At 41.9% G+C, this 27249-nt stretch overlaps 15 protein-coding genes and 1 non-coding gene across 16 annotated transcripts; 5 read left to right on the top strand and 11 right to left on the bottom strand.

The window, feature by feature from the left end:
- Positions 1-67: 67 nt before the first annotated feature.
- Positions 68-922, bottom strand: COG7 (Golgi transport complex subunit COG7; the record flags this gene model as incomplete). Its single annotated transcript, XM_003682201.1, has 1 exon — positions 68-922. One exon carries the CDS (start codon positions 920-922, stop codon positions 68-70), a length of 855 nt encoding a protein of 284 aa, XP_003682249.1.
- A 164-nt stretch (positions 923-1086) lies between these two features.
- On the bottom strand, positions 1087-2376 carry RPN14 (Rpn14p; the record flags this gene model as incomplete). Its single annotated transcript, XM_003682200.1, has 1 exon — positions 1087-2376. The coding sequence occupies one exon, from the start codon at positions 2374-2376 to the stop codon at positions 1087-1089; it is 1290 nt and encodes a 429-aa protein (XP_003682248.1).
- A 181-nt stretch (positions 2377-2557) lies between these two features.
- Positions 2558-4408, top strand: RFA1 (replication factor A subunit protein RFA1; the record flags this gene model as incomplete). Its single annotated transcript, XM_003682199.1, has 1 exon — positions 2558-4408. The coding sequence occupies one exon, from the start codon at positions 2558-2560 to the stop codon at positions 4406-4408; it is 1851 nt and encodes a 616-aa protein (XP_003682247.1).
- A 594-nt stretch (positions 4409-5002) lies between these two features.
- TDEL0F02240 (Zn(II)2Cys6 transcription factor) lies at positions 5003-6943 on the top strand (the record flags this gene model as incomplete). Its single annotated transcript, XM_003682198.1, has 1 exon — positions 5003-6943. One exon carries the CDS (start codon positions 5003-5005, stop codon positions 6941-6943), a length of 1941 nt encoding a protein of 646 aa, XP_003682246.1.
- Positions 6944-7026: 83 nt separating this feature from the next.
- Positions 7027-8697, bottom strand: CDH1 (Cdh1p; the record flags this gene model as incomplete). Its single annotated transcript, XM_003682197.1, has 1 exon — positions 7027-8697. One exon carries the CDS (start codon positions 8695-8697, stop codon positions 7027-7029), a length of 1671 nt encoding a protein of 556 aa, XP_003682245.1.
- A 156-nt stretch (positions 8698-8853) lies between these two features.
- Positions 8854-10164, bottom strand: SWD1 (COMPASS subunit protein SWD1; the record flags this gene model as incomplete). Its single annotated transcript, XM_003682196.1, has 1 exon — positions 8854-10164. One exon carries the CDS (start codon positions 10162-10164, stop codon positions 8854-8856), a length of 1311 nt encoding a protein of 436 aa, XP_003682244.1.
- Positions 10165-10323: 159 nt separating this feature from the next.
- On the top strand, positions 10324-10983 carry ERP1 (Erp1p; the record flags this gene model as incomplete). The annotated part of the gene is made up of 1 exon (XM_003682195.1): positions 10324-10983. The coding sequence occupies one exon, from the start codon at positions 10324-10326 to the stop codon at positions 10981-10983; it is 660 nt and encodes a 219-aa protein (XP_003682243.1).
- A 113-nt stretch (positions 10984-11096) lies between these two features.
- Positions 11097-12725, bottom strand: NUP60 (FG-nucleoporin NUP60; the record flags this gene model as incomplete). Its single annotated transcript, XM_003682194.1, has 1 exon — positions 11097-12725. The coding sequence occupies one exon, from the start codon at positions 12723-12725 to the stop codon at positions 11097-11099; it is 1629 nt and encodes a 542-aa protein (XP_003682242.1).
- A 143-nt stretch (positions 12726-12868) lies between these two features.
- TDEL0Ftrna3P lies at positions 12869-12979 on the bottom strand. The gene is made up of 2 exons: positions 12943-12979; positions 12869-12905 (listed from the first exon to the last, which is right to left on the bottom strand). It is a non-coding gene; the product is annotated as a tRNA-Pro (tRNA).
- A 489-nt stretch (positions 12980-13468) lies between these two features.
- On the bottom strand, positions 13469-14518 carry ERG26 (sterol-4-alpha-carboxylate 3-dehydrogenase (decarboxylating); the record flags this gene model as incomplete). The annotated part of the gene is made up of 1 exon (XM_003682193.1): positions 13469-14518. One exon carries the CDS (start codon positions 14516-14518, stop codon positions 13469-13471), a length of 1050 nt encoding a protein of 349 aa, XP_003682241.1.
- Positions 14519-15071: 553 nt separating this feature from the next.
- Positions 15072-15945, bottom strand: EFM5 (protein-lysine N-methyltransferase; the record flags this gene model as incomplete). The annotated part of the gene is made up of 3 exons (XM_003682192.1): positions 15072-15307; positions 15367-15845; positions 15914-15945. 3 exons carry the CDS (start codon positions 15943-15945, stop codon positions 15072-15074), a joined length of 747 nt encoding a protein of 248 aa, XP_003682240.1.
- A 228-nt stretch (positions 15946-16173) lies between these two features.
- Positions 16174-19760, top strand: TFC3 (transcription factor TFIIIC subunit TFC3; the record flags this gene model as incomplete). The annotated part of the gene is made up of 2 exons (XM_003682191.1): positions 16174-16237; positions 16312-19760. 2 exons carry the CDS (start codon positions 16174-16176, stop codon positions 19758-19760), a joined length of 3513 nt encoding a protein of 1170 aa, XP_003682239.1.
- A 44-nt stretch (positions 19761-19804) lies between these two features.
- On the bottom strand, positions 19805-23581 carry VPS8 (CORVET complex membrane-binding subunit VPS8; the record flags this gene model as incomplete). The annotated part of the gene is made up of 1 exon (XM_003682190.1): positions 19805-23581. The coding sequence occupies one exon, from the start codon at positions 23579-23581 to the stop codon at positions 19805-19807; it is 3777 nt and encodes a 1258-aa protein (XP_003682238.1).
- Positions 23582-23776: 195 nt separating this feature from the next.
- Positions 23777-24608, bottom strand: EFB1 (translation elongation factor 1 subunit beta; the record flags this gene model as incomplete). The annotated part of the gene is made up of 2 exons (XM_003682189.1): positions 23777-24332; positions 24529-24608. The coding sequence occupies 2 exons, from the start codon at positions 24606-24608 to the stop codon at positions 23777-23779; spliced, it is 636 nt and encodes a 211-aa protein (XP_003682237.1).
- A 290-nt stretch (positions 24609-24898) lies between these two features.
- Positions 24899-26122, top strand: SFH1 (Sfh1p; the record flags this gene model as incomplete). The annotated part of the gene is made up of 1 exon (XM_003682188.1): positions 24899-26122. One exon carries the CDS (start codon positions 24899-24901, stop codon positions 26120-26122), a length of 1224 nt encoding a protein of 407 aa, XP_003682236.1.
- A 350-nt stretch (positions 26123-26472) lies between these two features.
- Positions 26473-27063, bottom strand: EMC10 (Emc10p; the record flags this gene model as incomplete). The annotated part of the gene is made up of 1 exon (XM_003682187.1): positions 26473-27063. One exon carries the CDS (start codon positions 27061-27063, stop codon positions 26473-26475), a length of 591 nt encoding a protein of 196 aa, XP_003682235.1.
- Between the last annotated feature and the right edge of the window lie 186 nt (positions 27064-27249).

The raw sequence follows: 27249 nt of genomic DNA, 5'->3' as shown, positions 1-27249 counted from the left end.
TGTATGAAAAGCACAGTCGTTCACAGGTATCTGGAAACAGTCAAAACTAGATCGAAATACGCCTAATTCATATGATAAAGTCACGCTCTAAATCCTTTGTACTCAGATAGTCGCGGGCTGAACCCTTGATTGCTTCTGTGAACTCTGTAAAAACTGGATTAAACATTTCGAGATCTTTAAACAGAGGCTTCAAATCGACAAATAGGTCAATCTTATCCAGTAGTTCCTGATTTTTCTCCGAAGCACTCTCTTTGTTTGAAGACTCCATCAATGATTGACTAATAGTATCTTGTAGAGTTTTCAGCGAAGATTTGAAGTCCGAGATGCTGATGGTCAGCTGAGAGTCGCTCATCTTCTTGTCTTGAGATATTACCGCTATGTCCAGGATACTCTTGATCGTTATAAAGTTTTGCGATGCCTTTTGCAACCTCCCTTTTATTAGTTCGAGTTTTCTGAGCTTTTCAGCCGTCTTTTCACTGCCCAGATATTTGTGATTCAGCTCATCCAGTTGGCCATCGATTTTAGTCATGTCACTATCAATAGTTCGGACGGCGCTTGTCAATGTGTCCAAATAGTATTCCATTTTCGAAGGTCTGCCAAAGTTTGGCCTGGAGAGTGGCCCTGACTCTTCGTTATTGACATCGACGTTGGCTGCCCATGCTGACGGAAGAGCCCCGGAGAGATTCTCCAACTTTCGTACTGTCGACTCCAATTCCCTAGTTAGGTTCTTGGTATAGTAATCAAGTCGCGAGAGGAGAGAGGAGGATACCGTTTGTGCTTGGCTCAATCCGTGCTCTGCTGCATTGGACAGTAGTATATCAACAAAGGCTTGTGGAACGAACGATTGATCGAAAAATATTCCCAGAATTTCATCATCTCTTCCAGTACTCGTCGTTGTTACATCAGCATCCTTGGCGTTCATCATCAGTATAGGTTCCAACGCTCAATCTACCGTAGTTTAATTTAGTGATTTACAATACCTCAATCAATTTTAATCATTTCGCATCGCAGGGCTCCTAATGAAAAAAACGTAAGACGGCGAAGTATCAGTAAGCGAGCTCTTAATACGTAACAGTCCTAAGGGTTTTATTTACAATATTTATCCTCCGAACTGTACTTGCCACAAAATCCCCAGTTTCCGACGGCTATTATATGCTTTGTATCTGGGGTTAAAGTGAATTGGGCGACTCTGTAGTCGTTAGAGACCAGGAAAGTCGGGCGATCTAAGATGGACCTTCCTATCGTTCCATTCGACTTATAAGTACTCATATTCAATTTGAGGCTGGTATCGAGGCCTGATGAAATGTAGAGTCCCTTCGATAAGCTGTATATGTAATTTATTGGGAGCCCTTCGTTGATGTACATATAATCTATTGGTTCCAACGGTTTTCTCAGGTCCCACTGTGCTAGTGCTCCATTCTGATAGCCAGCATAAAAAAAATTGGTACTTTCAGGATCTGTCGCCACAGTGTTACACGAAGAGGAGAATTTACTGGGTAGTTGAACCTCTTGCTCTTTGTTGAAGATATCATGAAGCGTGATCACACCTGAACAATGCCCTGCGAGGACATGTTTGCCTTGAGTACCAAACTCCATAGGATGAGAGCCGTCCGTCGAACTCCCATCTTCGAAGAGGGCCATTGAATTGATTCCATCGTTAGGGTTCTCTTTTCTCGCAAATACGTTGAGCGTTTCACCTGAACCACATTCCCATAACCTGATAGTTCCATCAGCTGATGATGACAAGAAGTTTCTTCCTCTTTCAATCAAGCATGTATCGGTTACCTCAGATTTGTGCCCTGCAAAAGTGCGTGGATTGGATCCATCGATTACTGACCATATCTTCAATTGCATGTCGTTCGAACTAGACAGTAGCACTTCACCGCTTGGGAAAAACCTAAGAGAAGTTATATCGCTCAAGTGTGCTCCTTTCATCTCTCGTTGTAAATCTAATTTCTTGTCGTAGACCTTAATGTCCCCTTTGGCATTTCCTAGAGCATATAGTTCATGTGGTACCCCAACGGCGTCTATGGCAGTCCATTGGATTTCATCCTCGTCATCTTGATGCGAATTCATTGTATAATCTCTATCCATTGTCCGGAACCTACAATCCACCCCACCCCGAGTCATATTTTCTTTCTCCAGGGTTTCACCCAAGGTCGTTTGATACAAGTGATCATCAACCTTATTAAATGAACCACCTTCACCGGCATCGAATTGGTTTCCTCCAGCAGAAAACTTGACAGTAAACTCTTCAACTTCGTTCAACGATCTATCGACATTGACATAAAATTGACCTCCGTCAGTTTCTTCAGCGACGCATTGCTCAAAGTCGTACTGGATATGGCACACAGGAACCTTCTTACAGCTGTTCATGATGGTAATTAGAGTGTTCCGAGGTCCTTTTAGCTGATCCTCAACCTTTTAATGACACGCGAAACTTTAGGAAGAATTGAGACGCGAGAACTGATTAAATTTGCCACAACTTAAACCACTTCAAAGAGGCATCGAGATCGTCAAATAAGGTCTTTGAAGGTTAGTACACGATTTAGATAGGATGAGTAATACTCAGTATCCAATAGAGATTTCCACAAGATATTTACAAACCAACAGAGGTTTGATAACCCCAATGGGGGTGGTGTACCAGGTGTACAACACGAGGAAGTCTGAGTCTACCAACAGCAACCGTAAGAATCTGATTATGGTCTCTGATGGTGTCTACCATATGAAGGCTCTGCTGAGGAATCAAGCTGCTTCAAAGTTTCAATCTTTGGAGTTGCAGAGGGGCGATGTTATTCGTGTAACCGTTGCTGAACCGGCCATCGTGAGAGAAAGGAAGAAGTATGTGTTGTTGGTAGATGATTTTGAGCTTATACAGTCTGGGTTGGATTTAATCAACCAGTCAAGTGAGTTTTTGGATAGCTACTTTGCGGATCACCCAAATGAGAGTCTAAAAGATTCAGTGGCCGGGGGAACATCAGCTCCACCACCAGTGCAACCTCAGCAACAACAGCCAGCTCAAAAGTTACCTCAACCTAACCAGCCGCAACAAAAGCACGATACTCTAGGCTCATCTTCACAGAAATCGAGGCCTATCTTCGCTATCGAACAATTGTCACCATATCAGAATATGTGGACTATCAAAGCCAGAGTTTCCTACAAGGGAGATATCAAGACGTGGCACAACCAAAAGGGTGAAGGTAAGTTGTTCAATGTAAATTTCCTTGACACTTCGGGTGAAATTAGGGCCACAGCCTTCAACGAAATGGCCACCAAGTTCAATGAGATATTACAGGAAGGTAGAGTTTACTACATATCGAAGGCTAGATTGCAACCAGCTAAACCGCAGTTCACCAATTTGACTCATCCCTACGAGTTAAGCATGGACCGAGACACTGTAGTGGAAGAATGTTTTGATGAGAGTAACGTTCCAAAGACCCATTTCAGCTTCACAAAATTGAATGCTATTCCAAATCAAGAAGCCAACTCTACTGTCGACGTCCTTGGAATAATTCAGACGGTAAACCCTCAATTTGAGCTCACTTCAAGAGCCGGTAAGAAATTCGATCGTCGTGACATCGACATAGTGGATGACTCAGGTTATTCTATCACTGTTGGCCTCTGGAACCAGCAAGCTGTCGATTTCAACCTAGCGGAAGGTTCTGTTGTGGCTTTCAAAGGCATAAGGGTTACTGACTTTGGCGGGAAGTCCCTCTCGATGGGGTTCACGAGTACTATGATCCCCAACCCAGAAGTACCGGAAGCCTATGCTTTAAAGGGTTGGTACGACCAGAAAGGTCACTCAGAGAACTTTTCCTCTTTGAAACAGGAGGCCGGTGCAGCATCCTCTGGTGCTAATTTGGCCAAATTTATCTCTCAACGTATAAGTATTGCGACTGCTCAAAATGAGAATTTGGGTAGAAGTGAAAAGGGAGACTTCTTCAGCATCAAAGGCGCAGTCAATTTTTTGAAAGTTGACAACTTCGCTTATCCTGCTTGCTCGAATGAGAATTGTAATAAGAAGGTTATCGAAGAATCCGACGGTACTTGGAGATGTGAAAAATGTGATACCAACAATCAAGCTCCAGATTGGAGGTATATGTTAACGCTGTCTGTTCTGGATGAAACTGGTCAGATGTGGGTTACAGTTTTCAACGATCAGGCCAAACAGTTGTTAGGGATTGGTGCCAATGAATTGATGGCAATGAAGGACAACGATGCAGATTTGTTCACCAAAACTATCCAAGGTATTCAAATGAACCAGTATGATTTTAGAATCAGAGCCAGGGAGGATAACTACAACAATCAGAGTAGAATAAGGTACACAATTTCCAATCTGCACTTGCTCAACTTTAAAGCAGAGGCGGATTACTTAGCTGAAGAGTTAAGAAACGCTTTTCTATGCTAACAATGAATATTATATAAATGTATAATACACCTTTTGTTTATTCCTCACCGATATGAAATTAGAATAATTATGAGTTCAAAGTGCGTCCGTGTATTGCACAATTGCGCATTCTGAATCTAAGATCATCTACTATCGAAGGAAACACGGCATTGCGTTTATTAGTTTGAATGTTCTGAAGTTTCGAGATTAGGCTTGAGACCTTAGCTTTATATACACAGTTTAAAAGCGCTCATGATACGTGGAATCCCAGATTTCTCTTATTAAGTTGAAATTACAGGATGCTAGGAATACTTGGGGTTTTTGAACAGCCAGTGCTAATCCTCACTATAGTCCAGGCCGGTACCCAACGGTAAGAAACTACAATTTATCGTCTGAGTACTCTTCATTTGACGATCGGGTCATGATTGATAATTGTTTGATTTCACATGATTGGCTCTTGAAGCTTCCTTCCAATGAAGGTTCAAATCATCAAAAATTAAAAGGCAAAATGAAGTCGAGTTTAGCGTCAATCGATTGGAGACTTTGTTGAGTTATTGATCTGAATACTGGAAAAGCATTTGTTTCGTGCGCAAGACTCATGAACGACGCACATTGATGGCAGAGCAGAAAGTCATCACAAGAAATCGGCCCATCAAATCCTGCCAGTATTGTTATAATCACAAATTGAAGTGTGATAAAGCCCAACCTTGCTCAGCTTGTATATCATGCAAAACAACCGACCAATGTATCTATGGATTTGCTAAGAAGTCCTCAAAATTCTCATCTGGAACAATCACGGCAAAAGATAAACCGATCAACAAGAAACCATTTCGTATGACAACGCAGCGCATCAAGAAGGTTGGCAAGGGTTCCGCGGTTTACAAATCAAAGTTCTCTTATCCGTTCTTCTCTAGTTCAATCAATGATAAAATACTAAGTGCTGGCCAGTTCGATAAGAGTGAATTTGCAGATGTATCAGCAAGAAATGAGCTCCACAAATTCGATAGATCAGCTTCCCCTGCTCGAAGCCTCGAAGAAGGGCTGGCACTTTTACCTTCGTCAAAAGAAGCGGCTTTGAGTCATGTTGAAACGTATTTCGAGCGAATAAATCCAATTCTTCCACTCTTCAGCCAGGAGAGAGTCATAAATGCCTTCACGGATGTTTACCATTCCCTTCACGTGCGGGAAGCTGTTGATGTTATAAACCTATTGGTTATAATGGCAATCTTTTTCTGTTCTTCGTATGCTGAAGTGGCGTCAGGTGTAATTCCTGACCTACTACTTTGCAACAATTACTACAGAACAATACGGCTTCTTTTGGATATTCTCGAATTCCCTTTCAGGCCTCATTTAGAGCCTTTACAAGCTTTTACAGCAGTACACTTTGTTATTGATCCCAATATGGTTGATGCAAGTGCTTACGCTCCAATGTTAGTAAGAATGGGCCAGGAGTTAGGTTTGCATAAAGGCCTTACTACAGATACCATCGAGAGTAAGCTCATGTGGAACATGTTGCTTTATATTGAAGGATCATCATCTGTAGTACGGGGCTTTCCTTTTCTAGCCTCGGCATCAGTGATGAATGAGGTACCTCTTCCCGAGCTGGAAGCTGACATAGATTGTGGCTATCCAATATCCTTTACTACCGGTAGGTGCAAGATCAATCATGTTTTCCGGGATATCATGGAACTAACCTCACGAAAAAACATCACCCTAGAAGAACTAGAATCAGCAGAAGCCAAGATAGAGACTTTATACAAGGAAATCTGCACTATCAATGTTTCGTTACTTAAAAATCATCCAGCTTATTCCGCTTACTATTCAAGTACCCTCAACGTTTTCCTCTATCGTTTGCATCTAAGATACTATGCTCTTTCGTGCCTGAAGTCGGAAGAAGATAAACTCTTGTACAAAACGAGTCATGTTGTTTCATCTGAGGGACCCATTGACATTATGGGCATCCTCGCAGTGAAACAAAAACTCAGAAAAGAGGTCATTCAGCTGTCATTGTTATTGCTACTGCACACCTATAAAAGACTGGTCCAGAAAGATATAGATAAATTTGCTTGGTATACCCGAGGTTCAACTGTCATGCAATATCTCTTCGTTATTATTAAAGATGTTTTTGAAAACCCAGAACAGCCTCTTGAAATTAGCGAATTTTCAGCGATATTTCGCCAAACTATAGACGACGATATGTTAGAGATCATTCAAGGCAGTCCGGTACTATGTAAATATGTCCTAGTGGAAGGCGTGCTAGCGCTGATGGAGTTAAAGCTGGTTGCTTTATGGAGTAACGAGGATATCTACAAACTTCTGCTTGTTAAAGCCGTGAAAGATCGAGTGTGGCAAGTGAATGGGAAAGTGTTAAAGGATAACGAAGACACTATAAATTCCTTAAAAAAGTGCAAGCTCTTTGCTATTGTAGTCGAACAGCTACAAAACCTGAAGAGTATAAACTTTGAGGAATGTTTGGAAGGATGGGAATCTGATGACTTCTCTGTGAACATGGACAAGATTTTGACCAGCTGGGCGGTTAATTTACCCAATTTATAACTTTCTTTAGGATTGTTAGGGTATTAGTTACAAATTCTCCTTAATGATTTATCTATATATGTCATATGCCATGCTGTTGTGGGTCACCTTATTTGCCCAAAAGACCCAAAAATCACCGAATCTGGCTTTACTTTAGCCTTCGGTTTGTCAAAAATCTTCCAATATCGGAGAGTTTCATCACCCGCGCCAGATACCACAGTAGTACCGTCTGCTGACAAGGTTAAGTGCAAGACCCTAAAACTATGTCCCTTTAATATCGCTACCGGATTCATGGTTGGATAATCCCACAGTGTTAGATTGTACCTTGAATAGCCGTGTGAAGTAACGATTTCATCCGTATTCTTCGACCAGATCATATTGCACACCTGAGATCCCGTATCGACTTCATTTACTTTGAATCCCGTGTTCACATTCCACGTCTTTAGCTTTCGATCTGCTGTACCGCCACCAGAGGCCAAAATTCCTCTCTTGTGAGGCGACCACGCTAAGGCTTTCACGGCTGCTGTGTGCTCTTCAAATTTCAAGACCGGCGATCTAGAGGTCCCGTCATATACATAAACCATATTATCATTCCCGCCAGATGCTAATTTATTGCTCTCTGGGTTCCATTTTAAGCCACATACTTCTTGCGAGTGTGTCTCTATGCGCTCGAAGAAAGAGTCAGGTACACGGACGTCTCTATGGAGGATACGCCTGTCCCGACTACCTGATGTTAATATGTGGTTGTTCCACGAGAGACAAGCAACCCTATCCTTATGCCCTGACAAAGTTCTAATACACTTCCTCTTCACCACGTCATATATCTCGACCAAACCGTTCGCTTGCCCTATAGCTAGATGAGAGCCTGCTCCGACCCAGCTCAAGCTTGTGTATTCATTTTCGGTATCGCAAAGGTGAACTACATCACCTGAAGCATTATCAGTCAGAAAGATCGACTTTCCAAGAGCCACAGCCAACATATCAGTAGAAGACCAATCGACCAAGTCATAGTAGAAGTCATCGGCAAGCGATGGTGCGTCGAGCACTCTGTATGGAATCTTGACGATCTGCCTAAACTTTCTACCTGGTGATAAAAGAAACTTCTCTGAGTCAGGGCGAACCGGAGACATTGAATCGAAGATTTGGGACTGCATTAAGGACACCGTTGAAGGTCGAGTACCATTACTTCCCGTGTAGGTGAGTAGGCTTGCACCGCGAAGTGAATTGCTCGAAGGCCTGCGATACTCATCATTACTAGGCAGGATCCTTCGCGGCGTAGCGGGTGCAGAGTCTGGGTGCTCTTCATCAAACAATGAGCTATCTTGTACTGTATTATTGCTCCCGCCCAAGAAATCAATCGCGGAAGACCTAGTATTCTTAATCCGATCGATGCTACTTTCCTTTCCCACAGCGTCGCGCACCAATTTCTCACCAAAAAGCTCATTCTTAAGAACTGCATCAAACGTTTCGTGTGCTTGAATCTCTTTTTGCAATTCGACTTGATCATCTGTTGAGGAGGGGCCAGGTGGCGGTAGACTGGCGCTACTACCTATAGAAGCCAAAGTGTTTAAATCAATACCCGTCCGGTTTGGAATGAAGCGATCGGCATAGACAATGGAGCCAGCAGTTCGTGACTGTCTACTAGGAGAAGACAGCAATGACGATGACGATGAGCTACCGAACGGTCGCTTTAAAACTCTATTTCCATCCCGAGGTTTCTGCGGAGACGAAGAAGGCGTGTTGTTGATAAAAGGATTATCCGAATATCCTGACATACAGCTCCGATGTAGATAAAATGTAAAGATGATGCAACAGCAGCTATTTTGAAGAATAGAATGCCATCTGGCACATTAGATGTTTTCCATCTGCTACTTCTATCCACCGAGGGAACTCCATTTGAACATCGTCTAAAGCGATGACAATGCGAACCTCTAACTTTCTCCATTTCTCTCATCGACTGCTCCAGTAGCCTCTTTCATAACCAGTATCCGCTCATAATCGGTCGGGATGGTGAATCTTGTGAGCAACAAGTCATTTCCTCTGACGTCGTATCTTTCTCTAGTGCGCAGGTCGATCTCCACTTCTTCGACTTGGTCAATCTCTTGCTGTTGTTCCTGTTCGTCTACATGATCGAACTCATCTTCCTTCTCCTGATAGTCTATGTTCTCCTCAACTTCTTCGAAGTCCGGTGCCAGCGCACTCCATTTAGGCACAGTTACAATAGACCAGACGTAGACGTCTCCGGACTCTAGCCCATTACTAGCAATGCACATATTGTAGAAATTCCAGTCTATATCCATCAGTTCTTCCTCTGCGCCCTCAAGCACACGTACCAATGTCCCCGAGCTGGTCTCCCACATGTACAATTCATGTGCAGATGAACCATTCGTGGATGCCACTAAGTAATCTGCCGATTTACCGCTGAAGAAAATGCTATTCCATTGCAACCTGTTGATCACATCCTGGTATTTGTGCTCTGATTCTAACTCTACTGTATCAATAGCACCTGGGATTTTCAACGAATACTGTCTGATGATTCTGTCGGAAGAGTTAATCGCCAGTTTTTCACCATCCTGTGACACAACCAAATGCTTGATGTTCGAATTGGCAATTTTGAGACTTTTGATCAATGTAAATTTCAACTCAGAATCGATACGATAAAAGTTCACCCACCCTTTAGAAGTTCCTGTAATTACTATTTGCCTATTCTTGCTGTGAACACTTGAAGTGAGGACATAGCCTTGGTTTTGGGGTGATTCCAATTCTTCGGAAGGAAGCAAGGGTATGATTGTTAAATTATTCTGAAAATTGATCAGAAATGCCCGCTCTTCTTCCACTGCAGTAGCTATACAACTACCAGCGTTGGAATCAATCCACTGACAGTTCCACACGGGAGATTCCAATTGTACCTGTTTCAGCGGTTGCTCGGGGCAAGACAGGTCCCATAACTTGACAGACCAATCTCTGCCAGCAGACAGAATGAATCGCCCGCACTCTGACCAGGCAACAGATTGTACAGACCTCATATGGGCACCCATCTTGCTGCCCAAGAATAGGATGGGCCGATGAGTGTCCATGTCGTAGACCACGACACCACCATTAGCGCAACCTAGCGCTAAGTAATCACCTCTGGGACTGAATTGAAGACATCCAGTGTGTAGCGGGTTTTCTAAAATGTGCGTGAGCTTGTCTGGGTACTCCTTAAGTACCGCGAATGGGTCTTGTAGCAGCAAGTTTGTCATCTGTGGTTCTGGAAAGACCTTCAGAGTTGATGAAACTTTACGCGTCGCCTTTGTTCGCCTGAACAAGATCACTGAAATTTTAAACACTTGTCAAACTGAAAGATACAAGAACGAGAGGCAGCAATTTAGTCTGATCTGATCTGGTAACTGCTAAGAAAGATGTTGTACAGTGTCCTATTTCAGTTTGTCGTGCTTTTTTCGGTGTTTTCATCCCGTGTGAATGCCTTTTACTACTATGGAAATGGAGGTGATCGTAAATGCTTCCATAAGGAACTCTCAAAGGGCACGTTGTTGCAAGGTAAATATAGAGTACAGCCTTATGACGATAGATTGGACTCTTATAGGGAGGCTAATAACCAGGAATTCGACGTCTTGATCGATATTGATGAAACTTTTGACGACAACCACGTCGTTATGCATCAGAAGGGCTCTCCAAATGGTGAATTTGCCTTCAATGCTCTTCAATCTGGTGAGCATAGAATCTGCATTCAACCTCAGGCTACTAGATGGCTAAGTAAAGGAAAAACTAAGGTGGATGTTGAGTTTGATGTGGGTTTAGACACTTCATTGGATTCGAGACAAAAGAGCACAGTTGAATCCTTGCAAAACAAAATTAATATTCTAAGTGAGAAAGTGAAGGAAATCAGAAGAGAACAGCAATTGGTCAGAGAACGTGAATACAAGTTTAGAAACGCTTCCGAAGCCGTCAATTCTCATGCAGTGTGGTGGACTATCATCCAAGTCATTGTCCTGGGTGTTGTCTGTGCTTGGCAGATGAGACATCTGAGAACTTTTTTTGTCAAGCAGAAGGTTTTGTAAGTATGCTTGTCTACCAGGTGAAAGTAACTTTACACATGAGCTATATTCAAACCATATATATCATGGGTCTGGAAACGATCTCTCTAAGCCAAAAAGTGAATATGCGGTACATATTAAAATATAAACATCGATCTAAATTCGGCAACTTTGCCCTCATCTATTGAATTTGTGGCAACACCGGAAGGAAGAGGTTCTTCAAATTTGAACTCCTCACTTTTCGATAAAACGCCATTATTCATCGATTGCGAAATAGCACTGGAATTGTCATAAAATGCGTCTTTTTTCTTGCGTTGTTCAAGAGACTCCTTGGCAGTAGTCTCACCATTCCCAGCTTGTGCAAATATATTGTTGGGCGCTATTTGATCGTCCTTAGCCTCAGGAGCCGCTGTCACGGATTCTGCACTCAAGTCGCCAGAAGAAAATTTAAAAGCACCTTGTTGTTTGGTGGGTGCTCTCTTCGCAGCTTCAGCGTCACCTTCGCCATGATTGACTGTGAAAGTAAATCTAGCAGCCGATGGAACATGTGGTTCTTCCTCCTCTTCTTTGCGATCTTTTGCAGGGGTATCAACTGTAACCATACTGGACCTTAGTGATGATGATCTCGAAGGCTTGTACCTGTCCAAAGAGCTTTTCTGCTGGTTTTTTTGTCTCTGTTTTGGAAGTATTTCGGATGAAGATGATTCTTTACTATCTGGCATCTCAACAGTAACCTCAGGTTTCGAGCCCTGTGCTGTAGCCGCTGGCGAGTCTTTGGGTAGTGCATTCAAATTCTTTCTATAGTCACGAATGGGGTTGACCAATGACGAGTAAGGATTCGAGAATTGGGCAGTTTTCCCTTCTTTCGCTGGTTCATTATCGAGAAGCGAGACAAGGGCTGATGCTGTGTTACTCAATTTTTTGGGTGGGGAAAGAGTTTGTGCTTGGATCGCAGAAGTACCAAAACTTTTGGCCTGAGTTCCGGAAGTGGAAGATGTGCTTGATACTCTACTCCCATCTCTGCTATCCGCTGCACTATATTTGTAAACAACTGTTTTATAAGGCATGGAGAAATTGGAATAGTCGAAAACCCGTCTTCTGGAAGAGGTAGATCGAAGACTGGCGTTGCCCAGCGTATGCGAATTCATCGAATTGTCATACCTCGGAATGAAGGATGGCGCCTTGAAGGATGAAGTAGCTATCGATGGAGTTCTAGACCTCTTGAGCACCCGGGAGGCTCTAAGATCAATTGATTCATCACCAATGGTACTACTAGCAGTAGACCGATTATGAACGCTACTCGATCTCTTGGCTTTCTTCATTAAGGACAGTACCCCCTCCATTTCTATATCCGTTAAGGGCATATCACCTTTGTTGCTAAAGAATTCCGCCAATCGTGCATTTGAAGCATCAGCTGCACAACTGTCTGCATTCGAATCATCATATTCTGCAATACGGCTCCGGCTAACGTCTGTTGGTTCTCTGTGACTCGTGTCATTGCGAATAGTGGAATTAACTGAATTAGACGATACATCGGCCGTGAAAAATCCACCAGGAATTACCGTATCAGGCTGTGATTCTCTATCAGATCTTCCGTCAGACCCACTGGGGTTACTATTGGCGGTATTAACATTATTCGGCTGATTAAATAATGATTTCATCCTTTTGAAAAAGGAAGATGCCTTATTTGCGCTGCTAGCAGCTATTGGCTTCCTATAAGGAGCCACGCATTTGCCATGACGGTAAGATTTACCTTGTTGGACCATAATTGGAGTCAACGCAGGTATCCAAAGTACTTCTAATATGGTCGCTACACCACTTGAGGGCTCTTGTTCACTGAATAATTTTTCAAGCTGACAAGCTTCTACCATAAATAAGCGATGAGGAAAAAATACCAAAAAATCAAATTGGGGCGAGCTGGGAATTGAACCCAGGGCCTCTCGCATGCTTGTATGTTGTTCATCCTCGGTGTTCCGAAGATTCGCCCAAAGCGAGAATCATACCACTAGACCACACGCCCTTGTAATTTGTTGAGTAATTTAAAATACAATTAGTAATATGTGATGACTACAAGATCAGCTCAATAGAGTTCAAAGGTTTAAAGATTAAAATGCTTTGCCAGTCATTCAAATTCCCATGTTATTAGATGGGGTTCATTCTGAAGTACTAATCAGAACGTCTTTTTCTTTATTTTATTTCATGTCTATACTATACCATGAGAGGTTAATTCAAGTTAATTTAGAGGAACTCCTACAGGAAGTATTTTTGAATCTTGGGTAAAAGGCCAGTTGATACAGTTGTGAGTGAAATATTAATTTGGACAGCTTCTGAAAAAAAACCGCCGCGATTACTTCTCTCGATTGGACTGACAATGCAATTCTTCACTTTCGAACTTTAACTCTCAATAAAAAAGTATTGAAACTCGTTACTATGTAAAGATATAATGGTTCATCTCGAATGAGCAGTTGCATTCCTAATGATTTTCTAGACTAAGAAGGGGATAAATTTTCTATAGGCCTTCATCCATCCACGCTAAAGTCTTAGCAATACCATCCTCAATGGAAACTTTAGGTTTGTAATCTAAGAGTTCCTTCGCTTTACTAACGTTATGGTAACGAGTAGCGCACACAATCTTTACTCTAAAAGGTGTAAGGCCTGGTTCTTTTCCAGTAAGCTTCGAGAAAAACTCAGAGAGGTAACCTGCAAGAATTGCGACAGGTCTCTTCAAAACAATGACTTTATCATCAATATGGCCATCGGCTTTCCATACTGTCCTGGCCAAGGCCCAAAAATAAGCTGGAGTGTCATTCGTGATGAAAAAGGTCTCTCCGGAAACCTTGGAGGAAGTTGATGGGTCAAGTAGCTTTTTAGCAGCTAAAACATGGGCATCAGCTACATTCCCAGCGTAAGTCCAGTCAAATAAATTGTTATTATCCCCTAATTGAAACTTAGATTGACCTAATTTTGCAACCGCCCTAAGTCCAGGGACCAATTGACGATCACCAGGCCCGAATATACCAGCAGGACGTAATGCAATAGTCAAGAAACCATTCTTTGGATCGTTCGCCTTCAAGACCATATCCTCAGCTATCGCCTTGGTTTCATTGTAACCATCCATGGGAACTTTAGGTATAGGCCATGTTTCATCAGCATTATGTAAATCTTGTCCATTAAAAATCACGCCCGCTGACGAAGTGTATACAAGTGACTTCACTTTACACTTTTTGCAGACATCGATCACATTTCTTGTACCTTTAACATTAACCATCTCGTATACCTTTTGAGTATTTCCATGCATCGGAGATGCTGAGTGGACAACAACATCGGCGCCGCTTTCCTTAATGGCCTTCTCAACGTCATCAGACGAAGTTAAATCTCCTTGGTGAGATACTATATCACTTGGGTTGAAAGTAAACTGTTTCGAAAGCTTTTCAGGTAATGGTCTGACGTCAAAAACATGGATCTGTGGTTGTGGACTTATAGCATTGAATTGCTCAATTAGGTGGAGCCCTAAAAATCCTGCGCCACCAATTAAAAGAACTGATTTAATGTCTGACATATCAAGCTTCAGTGGTTTCTATCCTTTTGTTTGTTAGTCTGCTTGGTTGACTTTCTGTCTTGAAATTTGAATTGCCTTGACGGCGGTTTACTTGATCCTATAAACGAACCGAGTTTTTTCACGTGCAATTAACATTAAACGAAAGAGAATGTTATCCAATGCTGCAAGCCATTATTTCAATCAAGATCATCATTCTGAGACGTGCTTTGCCCATATTCAAGTCAAAGGAGCTAAGATTATTAAGATTGGCAGCAATGCCAATTTTCGTTATCAAGCCGTGAAAGAATACTTATTTCTTAGCTAGAAAATATTTTCGGAAAGCATAAATTAAATAAAAAGACAAATACATTTTCTTTACATATTTTTGTTGCTAATATTTTTATCTATTTATAGGATAAGTTTTTTTAATATTTTAAACTGTTTATTATATAATTATTATAATTTAAAAACTAATGTTTTGTGCATGTGATTAGGATCTGCTTATGAGAAGGGCTTCACAAAACCTTTTAGACATTTTGATAGCCGCAGCTTTATTACTTCATCATACACACTTCTAAGTAGATGCGAATGACCATCCAGACCATTCGAAGTTAGCGTAACAACGGAATTCGTTACTCAGTCCGTTTGCATGTTCAGGGAGAAAAGTTGTAATACTGGTGTCTGGATAGACCTTGCTAATTACTTTTGACATTCTCTCACCGGTACAAGACACAAGACGATGTTTTGTGACGCCATTCTTGGTCTTTGATTCATCATTCTTCGCCAATAATACTTTGGCAGTGATGGATGCTAAGAGTTCGTTAGTATCACGTAATATTTCAAATCAGAAAAACTGGCTGAATACATACATTTGGTTTGACAATCGTCGTTCAAAAATGGTGGATCTATAATCAATCTATCCACTTTACCCTTCAGTTTGCAATCGAACTCCTCAGGTTTTTGGTAGTCGTAAAAAAGAAAATGTTCTTTGCCAGCCAGTAATTCGAATCTTTTATCAAATTCTAACAGGTAAATATGCTCTGTTGGGACGTTCTCAGGCTCCCTCCTCTTGATAGCCGCGTAGACCGAAGGAGCACTCACAATTGCAATTACGGTCTCCGAATCAGCGCCCTCTAGAAGGGAGTCCGCTAAGGTGTCTGCTGTGGAATCAGTATACCAAAACTGTGAAAGTTGCCAATCTTCTTTGAAAAGCTTCATACCTTCCTTTTTCTGAGTTTGGGAGTATTCTTCCTCAGCCGCATCATACATCTTTTGAAAAGCCTCTTGATGCTGCTGCTCTTCCAGTCTGAACTCCTGCAAGGCGGCTAATGCGTTTGCTGATAGCGTTCTAATTCATAGTTAGTTTATTCTGCTCTTGTAGCATGCTCTGATACGTAAAAACTTTTCTTTACTTACAGCTCATTCTCTGAATCAGAGTCGCTTCCCATTCTGACCGGTAAATGTTACTGAAATGGTGGGTGAAGAATAGATATGGCAGAAGTTTAGTGTTAGATCGCAGAACAACGTTTGAGAGACTCTTGAAGATCATAGCCGCTTGATGGTCATAATGTACGTTGATCGCGAAGCGCACTGAAGTTAAACAATTTAAAGGTTCCAAGTAAGCATGGAATTTAAACGGCGTGAATCTTTACTTCCTCGGACAGTAACTTGGTAATATGTTAGTCTATCCTGATGAGCTAGTACATTTACTACTAGAAGACATAGCTTATAACAAGGGGAGTATGTTGATTCGAATTCTACACAATTACAGAAGAAATTTACTGGAACGATTGAACTAACCGCAGTCACTTCAGTAATACGGCTTTCTAAGCTGTGGGAGATTACCAGCAATTACGTTGAACTGAAGGATCATAGCGTAAAAGAATTCGTGTTTTGTTGTTTGGTATCTAGTCCCGACGTCGTCCTCCTTCAAGGTGGAGAACTAGTTCAAAAATCATACGTTGAAGTCGCATCTCATGAAGAGGATTTCTCTGTGTCCATCACAGAAGATAAGCTGTGGATTGTTCTGACCGGCTATACCAAAAAAGAATCAAATATTGGTGGCCATGCATTCGATCTTCTACTCGAAATAGCAAAATCGAAGGATCGTGGTATCAACACGAAAGATTTGGCTATGGCGACGAATCAAGATCCAAGAAGTATAACTGGGCGGATCAAAAAGCTTTCACATTTGATTTCTTCTGCTCAGATGATCTATAAAGGACATGTTGTCAAGCTTCTGAAGCTTCAAAAGTACGCTCAAAGTGGGACTCCGGTCAAAATGTATGTCAACATGAGAGATCATCTCTCTGAAATTGTGCAGGTTGTCAAAAATTCAAAGAATGGTGTGCGGCAGATTATTGATTTGAAAAGAGAGTTTAAGTTTGATCAAGATAAGCGACTGTCGAAATCATTCATTGCGGCCATAAGTTGGCTTGACGAAAAAGGATATTTGAAGAAAGTTATTGTGGTATCACCAACGAATCCATCAGTGAAGATCCGCTGTGTAAAGTTCATCCGCGATTATCTTCCTGAGGAAAAAGGTGCTAATGATTTCGAGAATGACTCGGATAGCGGTGAGGATGAACCTTTAGGTGAGGAAAAGGGTGGCATGGATGATGATGATGCATTTGAAGGCTTGGATAGTTTTAATGCGACAAGCCTACTTCAGGAACAAAATCTGATAGTGGAAGAACAGATAAACACTGGAACCAGCGACATATCAATAAACCGGTTTTATCCAATACAGAATCAGGCGTATAATCTGGCTGACGAATCAGGCTTAGTAGGTATCTCAACGATGCAAATGGTCAGCAGGTTGACGGGCAAAGATTACAAAAGAGCTTTCACCAAATCCAGCGAATATTATGTGGAGAATGCCGGCAGCAAAAGCAAGAACTCGAGCTCGTGCGGCATAGTGAAGGTTTACGATTTTGAGGGCAAGAAGAAGTTCTATAGACTTTTCACTGAAGACAATTTCGGTAAATTGATGGACGTAAATCACACGACTAAAGACAAGAATCTTCCAGTAATTGGCAATAGCCGAGAAGACCTCTTCTCACTCAGTAAGGCGAAGTTCGTTCCGCTTAACAATACTTTGAGATTTATTAAGGATGGTGAACTTGATCGCTTTTTCTGGAATGGAGAGCTCAAGGTTTCTGCTAACCCCAATGCGCCCACTAGAGGCCGCAAACGGAAGCAGCAAGAGATCATGGAAGGTGAGCATCGCAGTACCGTTACCGACGAAGTAGATGTAAAGCTGATAAAGCAAGATGCAAGGCAAGAGGACAACATTGTTAGCGCAGACCGGGCGGAAGATCCAGTACATGATGCTTCGACTGTCGGTGGACAGGCGCCGAACAAGGATGGCAAATTAGACATACTTACGGTAGGTGGATTTTCTGCAAAGTCTCTCAGATCGCTGTGGAGACAACGAGCCATTTTGGAGGTTGTGAAAAGAGCTGGCGGTGTGACCTACTTAAGAGAGCAGTTTTTCGAAAACGTTTCGTGCTTCATGGGTTCTCAAACAATGATAGACAAGAAAACAGTTCGTGGTGATGTGAGCCTAATGGTCCAATGCAATAAGCTTCATGAAAAAATTGAGCCAACTTCTGGCAGGCGTATAATATTTCTACCTGATATTGAAGATGAAGTTGTTTCGCGTTATGTTGTGGAGAACAAAGATAATAAAAAGGCTGCATTTGCGGATGTCATCCACAACGCTGACTTGTATTTCTTCGATCAGACCGAAAAGAATAAGTTCCACACTGGCGTCAAGTCAGCAAAGAGAGTCCGCAAATTTCAGGACTTTGCAAGGAATGTCGAAAAAGAGCAACAGCAGTCCAAGGAAAGTAGAAAACCCAAAGGGCGTATTCCTACTGAACGGAAGCAAGTACCCAAAATCACGTCAGCCCGCAAAGCTGAAAAACCACGAAAGGATGTTAAGGAAGGATTTACAAGTGAGAAACAAGAATCCACCAAAACAAAAGGTTCCTTCCATGTAGGCAATAAGGATGGAGCCAGAGCCTTGATTAGAGCTGTCGTTATCTCGAAAAGTATCAAGAATGAGATTGTGTGGGAGAAAATTACAGGCCTTTTTCCTCACAATTCTTTAGAAAATCTAAAGAAGCAGTGGACTGTTCGTAGGGTCAGAATGGGTCACAATGGATGGAGGGCGCAAGTTGATAAATGGCAGAAGATTTTACTGAGTGCTATCGAAGATGAAAAAGCGACCTTAGAGGACGCAGAAAATTTGGACTTGCTTAAACTAATTGGTATATGGAAGGCTTCAGACGCTCACCATAGCAGAAAACCAGTGTCCTTGTACAGGGACTATGCGGAGAATAGAAGATGCTATACGTTTGTTAAACGTAGGGAGCATACTGTTGCGAGAGTGGGGCTTGCAATGTCTTCTATGGTTCAAAGAGAGACATATCTGCTCAACAAAGTTTACATGTATGATCCGAAAGAACAGGCATTAGCCAATGAGCAGACAGTCGAGGACGATACTAGAGCTATAATCAGATCCATATTATATGACACTTCGGCGATTGCTAAGGATGAGGTATCTGCCTTAAAAACGATTCCCAAAGAAACTATTGATAAAGTTATTCTGGATATGGCTAAAGAGAAACAGGTTTATTTTTCAGGGTCAAAACTGGAGGCTACCACTTTAATCCAAGATCTTTTGTCGACGGAGGGAAAATACCGGGATATGAATGAATCGGTCCGTTATAAGGAAAAGCTAAGTGAAATGTTTGATGCAGGTTACGGGATTTCAATAAACAGCGAAATTTCAGATGTCGCCTCCTGGGTTTTGATTGATTTGATCTCGGAAAGAAAATTAAGCATCGATGCCGTAACGATAATGGAAGACATCAGTCCTTTTAGCTACACGACCAGGAGGTTTGGTGTTGGGGCGCTGACTCCGCCTCTTATTTTGTCGCTTAATGCTCGTGATTGTTTGTTCACTAAATCAAAGCAAGTGGGTGTTCCTAGCGGTACACCGAACTCGAGACTATGGATTGACGGAGAGGGCTGCATTCGCGATAACGTTTGGAAAGCGCTTGTTACTATGATTCTCAAGCAAATACTTTTTAGTCCAGGGATAAGCCAAGATGACCTTATACAATACAATAACCGCATTTTATCGATTAAAGAAATGTCAGAAATCTGTGACTGGTTGGAGGCCAGAGAGATAATATACAAAATGTCATTTAAAGGCTACGGAGCAAGAAGTCAGTGGTATAGAGTGTTTGATTGAAGTCAAGATGTGGCATCTTTGATTATGTAACGATTAACTGGTAGTTATTTTTGTTTATTGCATATCAAGCAGAAATATGCATCTTCGTATTGTCCCAGATTGTCTAGGCAGCCTTTATGGAATCCATGACGACAAAAGAACACTATGATGGATAAGCCTTTCACATCCTTATAGTTGAGCATTTTTCTCATCTCAGCTTCCCAAACTCGAAATATATCAGGATTGAGACCTTTTCCCCATATTTTCTTTCCACAAGCCTCACACTCGTCGTTATAAATTGAATGGCCATTTTGAAGGCGATCATTGTATTGCCGTGTAATACCTCCGGAAGAATCTTCCACTATCTTCAAAATCATCCTCGATATGTGTTCCTGAATATTATATGCCTTAAAAATGTCCAGAAGCAGCTCTTTCAAATCCTGAGCTCTCCGCATTATTACGTCTTGGTGTTCTAAAACACCAGTAAGGATAGTCCAAAACTCTCCAATATTGTCCCCTTTTGAGGGTGCATCGGAGATAGCAAGCCTGACAAAGAGCTTCTGTAAGGCTTTGTTGCAATTTTCTCTGTGCTCGCTGTTCATTTTATGGTTGCCGTACTGTTCGATCAAACAAGCTAATAAGTTTGTCCAATTGGCTTGTCTGTCTTCATGTGAAGCGTTAGCAGCATCGACCGCTAACGCTAGATAACTGTCGAGAATTTGATATGGTTGAGACTCTAGCTGAAACCATTCTCTAAGGCAATGAAGCAAGTCATCAACAACTGCTGTGTACTTCTGGAGACGCATGTGAATAACTGATGCTCCCTCGAAATGCTTTCTTGCTAGAAGGAGACTGAGAACGAGATGAGCATCCACATTTTTGAAATTTATACTGTCCAACCAAGGGATCAGTTTCTCTCTGCTCATTTTTTCGATTGTCAGCTCGATGTATAGCTTTTTGAGCTCGAGGTTTAAATGCTGCGAAGATGGCAACATCGATACTGTCCCCAAATATTCTCGCTGGGATTTTTGATCATGAAGCGTCATCACAAAATTATGGATCTCCGAATCGTAGTTTTCGAAACTCAAGGCAGCTCTCTCGGGCCCTAACTTCTCCACTAACCAAGGGAAGTTATCCTTTATGATATTGATAATCGAGACGTGCGCAATGGCGTCAAGCCTGGTCTTTGCTAACACCAGTTTCACAAGCGGCACGATGTCTTCATCGAAATCCGTCCCAGTATCACGAGACTCGACCACTAAAAGAAATAGATCAACGTATCTCTTGGTCTTTAAGTACATTGTAAAAAGAACTCTTTTGAAATCCTTTTCTTTAAGTCGCATAATGAGCTTTTCAGTGTCGTAAGGAGTGTATGCTGTGACAAGAGACTCAAGAGCCATTTGAAGATCCTTCCTGAGCTCCGGCTGTGGGTACTGGCAAAGAGCATCAGTCACCTTTTCAAGATCTTGATTGGATAGGTGGATGAACTGAGTGTATTTCGCTGAGTTTCCGGCCACAAATATAGCTAGCAGCGCCTTTTGCAAGCTTTTGTCGTCGGGACTACTGCGAATAATGTCCAGCATGACATGAATGATATTTTGACGATTGACCGGAACCGTCTGCTGCTCGCTGCCTAGCAGTGGATCACTCTCGTTGAAATAGGGATCTTCAAAGGCTTCGTTTAATGTCGATAAGAATCTTACTGGATTGTATTCCAATAGCAGCTTAAAATATGGAAATGCGGGCTCATCTGACGGTTCTAATTTGGTGTGAATCTTTTCAGAGCCACCGGCAGGCCATTCGATGCAAGTTCCACTGAAAGCCACACTGTACAGATTCGTCTTGACCTGTGCTTGTAATTCTAACGGAGTTATGGGCGTCGTTCCAGGATAACGTCTTCCGGTGAGAGTAAATGAAAGGTAATCAAAAATCTTTATCATATCCTTCACTTCTAAATTGGCGAATAAAGTGCATTTCTGAGGCAACTGGCTAACCTTACAAATTGCATCCACAAGGGGAGTAATGTAGTCGCCGAAAATCTCATTCCAGATGTATACCAGTGCATCGAAGAGTCCATACTCTATGCAAAGTTTTACCGCAAGATCTATGTCCAACATTTTGGGATCAAGCATTACAATCAACTCCTCAACCGCGGCTGTTCTCCCGATATCCGCGTAATGTTTCAACATCTTCTTGAAAATTAGTGGCGGTAAGACAGTTAATGATCCTTCCATTATGTGATTGACCAATACTTCAAACAAAATGTCAGATTTCTCATCCCCGAAAAATTCCAGAGATTGCTCGAGGAATGAATCCGTGTAACCTCTTCTAACATCCTCATCTTGAAACATTCCAACAATCTGCAAAACCATGGAGAAAAGTGAATAAACCTCGTTATAATCGACAGTTGATTGTCCAAGAACAAATCTTAAAGCCGCCAAAGATAAATTGTAGAACGGCCGCCTTAGCTGCTCTTCTTTCTTTCTTTGCTTACGTGCCACTTTGATAAGACTCGCAATTGGAAGATCTGGTCTTAGCAAAGACCTGAAGAAAGTCAATGCGCCGATATAGTCACCCTTCTGGACGCGACTCAGTGTGATATCTAGCCAGGTGACGAACTTACCAATCTTGAAAGTATAGTGTGTTAATAAGTAAAGCTCGTTGTCACGTATTGCAAAATGCTTATCGAGTGGGATCAAGAGATCATGAGGTAATAGGTCCAGCTCTATTACAGAATTAAAGTCATTTTGAACATCAACCATTAAAAATTGATGCGAGATGGTTAGAATACCCAATAGTCGCTCATTTACCCATTGCAAAGACAGTATTGGCTCGTCGGCATCCCAGTAAAGCCTGCTTTGCAAAGTAAATGACGGCAAATCGTTAAAGATAAAGACACCTATTCTGCGATTGACTGAATATGCCACCCGGGATGAGTCCCGGTACCACGATAGACAACTATTTGTCAAAGGACTTCGAGTTACTTTTGGCGGCAATTTTTCATGGAAAAGGGTAGTGAGATGGGGGTTTGTGGATACCACGGCTAAATCGACGGAGGTTAAAACGGCAACAAGATGCAAAGAACCCCCGTTCTCCGCGTAAGGTGCCACTTTTGAATTCATCAGTTGATTTCTGGAGCTGATCTCGATTATTCGTTCAGAGCTATACGTCAGGGCCCAGAGACGAGATCGATACCCGTTATGATACATTATTTGACCAGAATTATCACTAACAATTAACGCAGTGTGTCTTAAAGCGACAAATCCCATACCATTGATGACATTACCACGATGCTTCGCAATATGAAGTATAGCATCCAAAGGATCAGTGAGAGTCTTTAGGCCCGTATTTCGCATTTCACCCTCCACAGCATTCAAATTCCATATAAAGACATCGCCACTTTGGTAACTCGCAGCTAAATGAGTTCCATCGGCACTCACTACAATAGCAACTACAGGAGATCGCAAATAATCGTTATGATTACTTTCTTTATTCCGAGGCACCAAAGTATTGAGTAGGAGTTGTTTTGCACTGAATATCATTATTACTCCCTTTGCAGTCCCAATCACTGAACAATATTTTGTCGGATAGATAGATGTAGGACCACCATATGCCCCTAAAATTGGGTAAATTTTATTCAATGAACTCCAATTCATTAATGAAGCACAATTCTTCGGATTTTGAAAAAAGTCTTCATCCTTCCCTGGCATCTCTACTTTCGAGAGCCCATCCGCTCTTTCAGGAGAACCTACCTTTGATCTAAAATCGAGAAAGCTCACGCTGCTCAAATCATCTGTACTACCATTCGAAATGATACTTGTCTCGGTAACCTCATCTTGCATATTCCATAGTCTACTATCGTCAGATACTTACAAGGATAGTCTATCTTACAATATGTTGTATTCATTTGAATTAATTAGTTCCTAACTACTTTTTTTTCTTCATCATCTAACTTTCCAGAAAGCGCATTATAGTTGAAGAACGAAAAACAGAGAGGAACAACGCCGTGATTATTTATTCAGAGTAACTAGAGTTCCTTACAATTTTTGCATAGCAGCAACATCGGTAGATTGAACGTGGTCATCATCATCTTCAATTGCTTGTTGTAGATCATCCATAGGGACCTTGTCGTCTTCTACGACACAGTTGATTTGCAACTTCTTGATACCGAAACCAATTGGAATGAATTGGTGAGCACCCCAGGTCAAACCTTCAATCTCGATGGCCTTGACGTTAGCGGTCATTTGTTCCAAATCGGTCTCATCATCCCATGGCTTGACGTCCAAGGTGACAATCGACTTGGCAGCTGGCTTAGCTGGCTTGTTAGCCTTTCTAGCTTGGTAGTCAGCGACTCTTTGAGCCTTGATCTTTTCAGCTTCTTCATCAGCTTCTTCGTCATCGGAACCGAATAGGTCGACTTCGTCGTCATCTTCCTCGGCTTCAGCAGCTGGAGCAGAAGTAGAAGCAGAAGCAGCTGGGAAGGAAGAGAATTCTTCGCTTCTAGCAGCAATGTGGTTGAACCATCTAGCAAAGTCTGGGTAGGCTTGTTGGAAAGCCTTGTAGACAGTGACGTCGGCTTGGGAGGCAGAAGTACTGAACAATTCGTTAGTATTTGAAAGTTTCTTGCAAATGAAAGATTGCTAGTTTGTTTTGTCAGATATCGTGAAATTAATCACATCTCTTTTGTCACTCATACCGGGGGTCTTACTTCCCGTCATAAACACGGACCAAAGAATTAAATTCATCATTCTAAAAACAATCTTTCAAACAATTTCAATTGGAAACATACCCTTCGATGTAGGACTTGTCAGCCAAAAATGCGTTCAATTTTTGCAAAGTCTCAACCTTGGAGAAGTCGGTAAAGGACATTATTGTTTCAATGATATATCAACTAATATATATGGTTTAGATCTTAAAAATAAGAACAAGAAAGAGAATAGATGAAACCACTATCTACTAGTTAAAGTATAATAAATACTGCAAATCATCCAACCTTCATTATCGTCGATGAGAGTGAAAAAATTTTCTTACGTTGCCCTAAGAAAGAAAAACGCCACGTGCGGTTTCTGGGTGCTGTCCGGTTGTAACTGGTTCCTTTCGGACAATTTGCGTTCGGACAGCTTTCCAATACTAAAATTTCAAGCACATCATAGTAATTAATGAATATACTCCAGATGGTGAATTACATAAAAAAGGCTAGACTGCCAGTAATGTCACAACAACAATTCCTGCCACAGGCATACTTAACCAATTTCCACAATAGAATACGTAACGAAGATGTTCCTATCTTTGTCACCGCGCAGCCTTCCAGGGGCCATAAGCGTGCAAAAGTGGTCAATTATGCCGAGTTTGATACAGATATTTTCGATGAATTTGCCAATGTAGGTATGGGAATGGATATGGACTCCAGAAGTGGATCTACGCATCCTGCAAATACTGCAGGAGATGGGGGAGCAAATGGACCTGAGGATGATAAAGTAGGTGGAGCTGACGGAGCTGTCGATGCCAATGGGAACCCAGTGAACGGTGGCAATGGTAATCATGTGAAGGCCGAAGACGTTGGATTGCCTGACATACAGGATCAGGATGATCAATTGAGTATTCTGAGGTACCCAAAGATCAGAGAGACCTTCTTGCAGAGTAAGGTGGCTACACCATATAGACTAGATATCCCACCACCTCTTTCGAAGGACCAACAGGAACCTATTATTATACCGATCAGTTTGAACTTGGAACATGGCGGTCATACGATTACTGACTTTTTCACTTGGAATATAAATGACCATTCAATGACTCCAGAGGAGTTCGCCACAATATATTGCAGAGACCTGGATTTCCCCAATTCTTCAGCGCTGCATTCTCAGATAATCTCGACAATCAACGAACAACTACAAGAATACGAGACAGTGGCGGCTGTGGTGGTGCCCGATCTACAAGTCATTGTCAATCTGACTTGTAGCCTGGATAACAGGCTCTACGAAGATAACTTCCAGTGGAACTTGAATGACAAAAGCTTGTCGCCAGAGATGTTTGCAGAGACAATAGTACAGGATCTAGGTCTATCGAGGGAGTTCATGCCCGCCATAGCGCATGCCCATCACGAATATCTGCTGAGGGTCAAGAAAGAGTGGTTAGAAGGTCATCTAAACCAGGATCATGTTCCTAACGGTGCTGCATTCGGTTACCTCTCGGGTATAAGGCTTGATATCGATGAGTTGGGTGTTAATTGGTGTCCAAAGGTAGAGGTACTCACTCAGGAAGAGATACAGAAGCGTGAAATTGAAAAGGAGAGAAGTCTGAGAAGATTAAAGAGAGAAACAGATAGGATGAGTAGACGTGGTAGAAGAAGAGTTGATGATTTGGAGACAACGATGAGGATTTGAATGTATTTCTATCTAGTACGTAATTGTAACAATAATGATCTGGCGATAGAATATCTCGATGCATTGACTCTATCTATTAGTATATTTTGTTGATGTTTTCATAGTGTACGTTATTTTCAGAATTGTGGTCTCTCTTCGCGGCGTGTTTGACGTCAATTTCTAAAATCTTCAGCCAAACATAAAAAGTCAACTACTTGATGATTGAACTTTGACAATTTCAGACTTCAATGCTCACCATGTCGTTCGCAGTACAGTACAGAACTTAAAAATTGAGTACAGTCTTGTTTTAAAGCTCATTAAAAATGAACTTCTTGTGCTATGTAAAATACAATATCCTAATACTCTACATATCAATCTGCTTGTTGTCTTTGCTGCTGCCTGCTACCAAATGCAATAACATTGTATACTACAAGCCCGATCAAAAGCATTTTCCAGTTTTTCTGCATCCATGATCTGTCATCAACGTCCTCTTCGTCTTTAAACTGGGCAGTAGCAGCATCCTTTGCAGCCTTCTTGTCCTTATAAGTTTTCGTAACCTTCTTCAACTTGAATGGAGGCGCTTCTGGTCCATTCACTGGACGCCTGATGGTAGGGACGATACCTTCAACTCCAGAATTGTACACAAGAGAGAGTTTGCTAATCTCTTCATCATGTAAATCAACGATAAGGCTATACTGAAATGGATATTGTAACTCTAGGTACGAGAAACAAGGAATCGTTGTACCGCTCTGATTAAAAGTCGCATCCACGCAGTAAGCCGTATCTGATGGTAGTTCCCCCTTTGCTGGGCTCACCTGGGATACGCTGAGTGGTTCTATTTCGTAGTCAAAGACCCCCAGTTGAAAGCTTTGATCTGAACTTACTGGCCTCGCACTCAAGGTGAACTCTTCAGCGATCGCTAAGGATACTGATGCCGCTAGACAGAGGGCTGTGAGTTTCATGCTCGATTATCTAGTTCTTGTTGAGTCTAGGCTCTCAATTGAGCTCAAATATTCTGCTCTTGTTCTAACTATACTTACTATCTTTTTATGCCTGTGTGTAATTTCACCTCGCTGCTACACTGCGAAGACCTTTAATTCGAGAGGATCTCTTGGCATGAAGCAAACAGGATCTCAAGTGGTTGGCAT

The sequence above is a fragment of the Torulaspora delbrueckii genome, chromosome 6 (assembly GCF_000243375.1).
Source record: "Torulaspora delbrueckii CBS 1146 chromosome 6, complete genome".
Taxonomy (NCBI): domain Eukaryota; kingdom Fungi; phylum Ascomycota; class Saccharomycetes; order Saccharomycetales; family Saccharomycetaceae; genus Torulaspora; species Torulaspora delbrueckii.
Note: the sequence above shows the minus strand (reverse complement) of the source record. Positions and strands in the feature narration are given on the sequence as shown.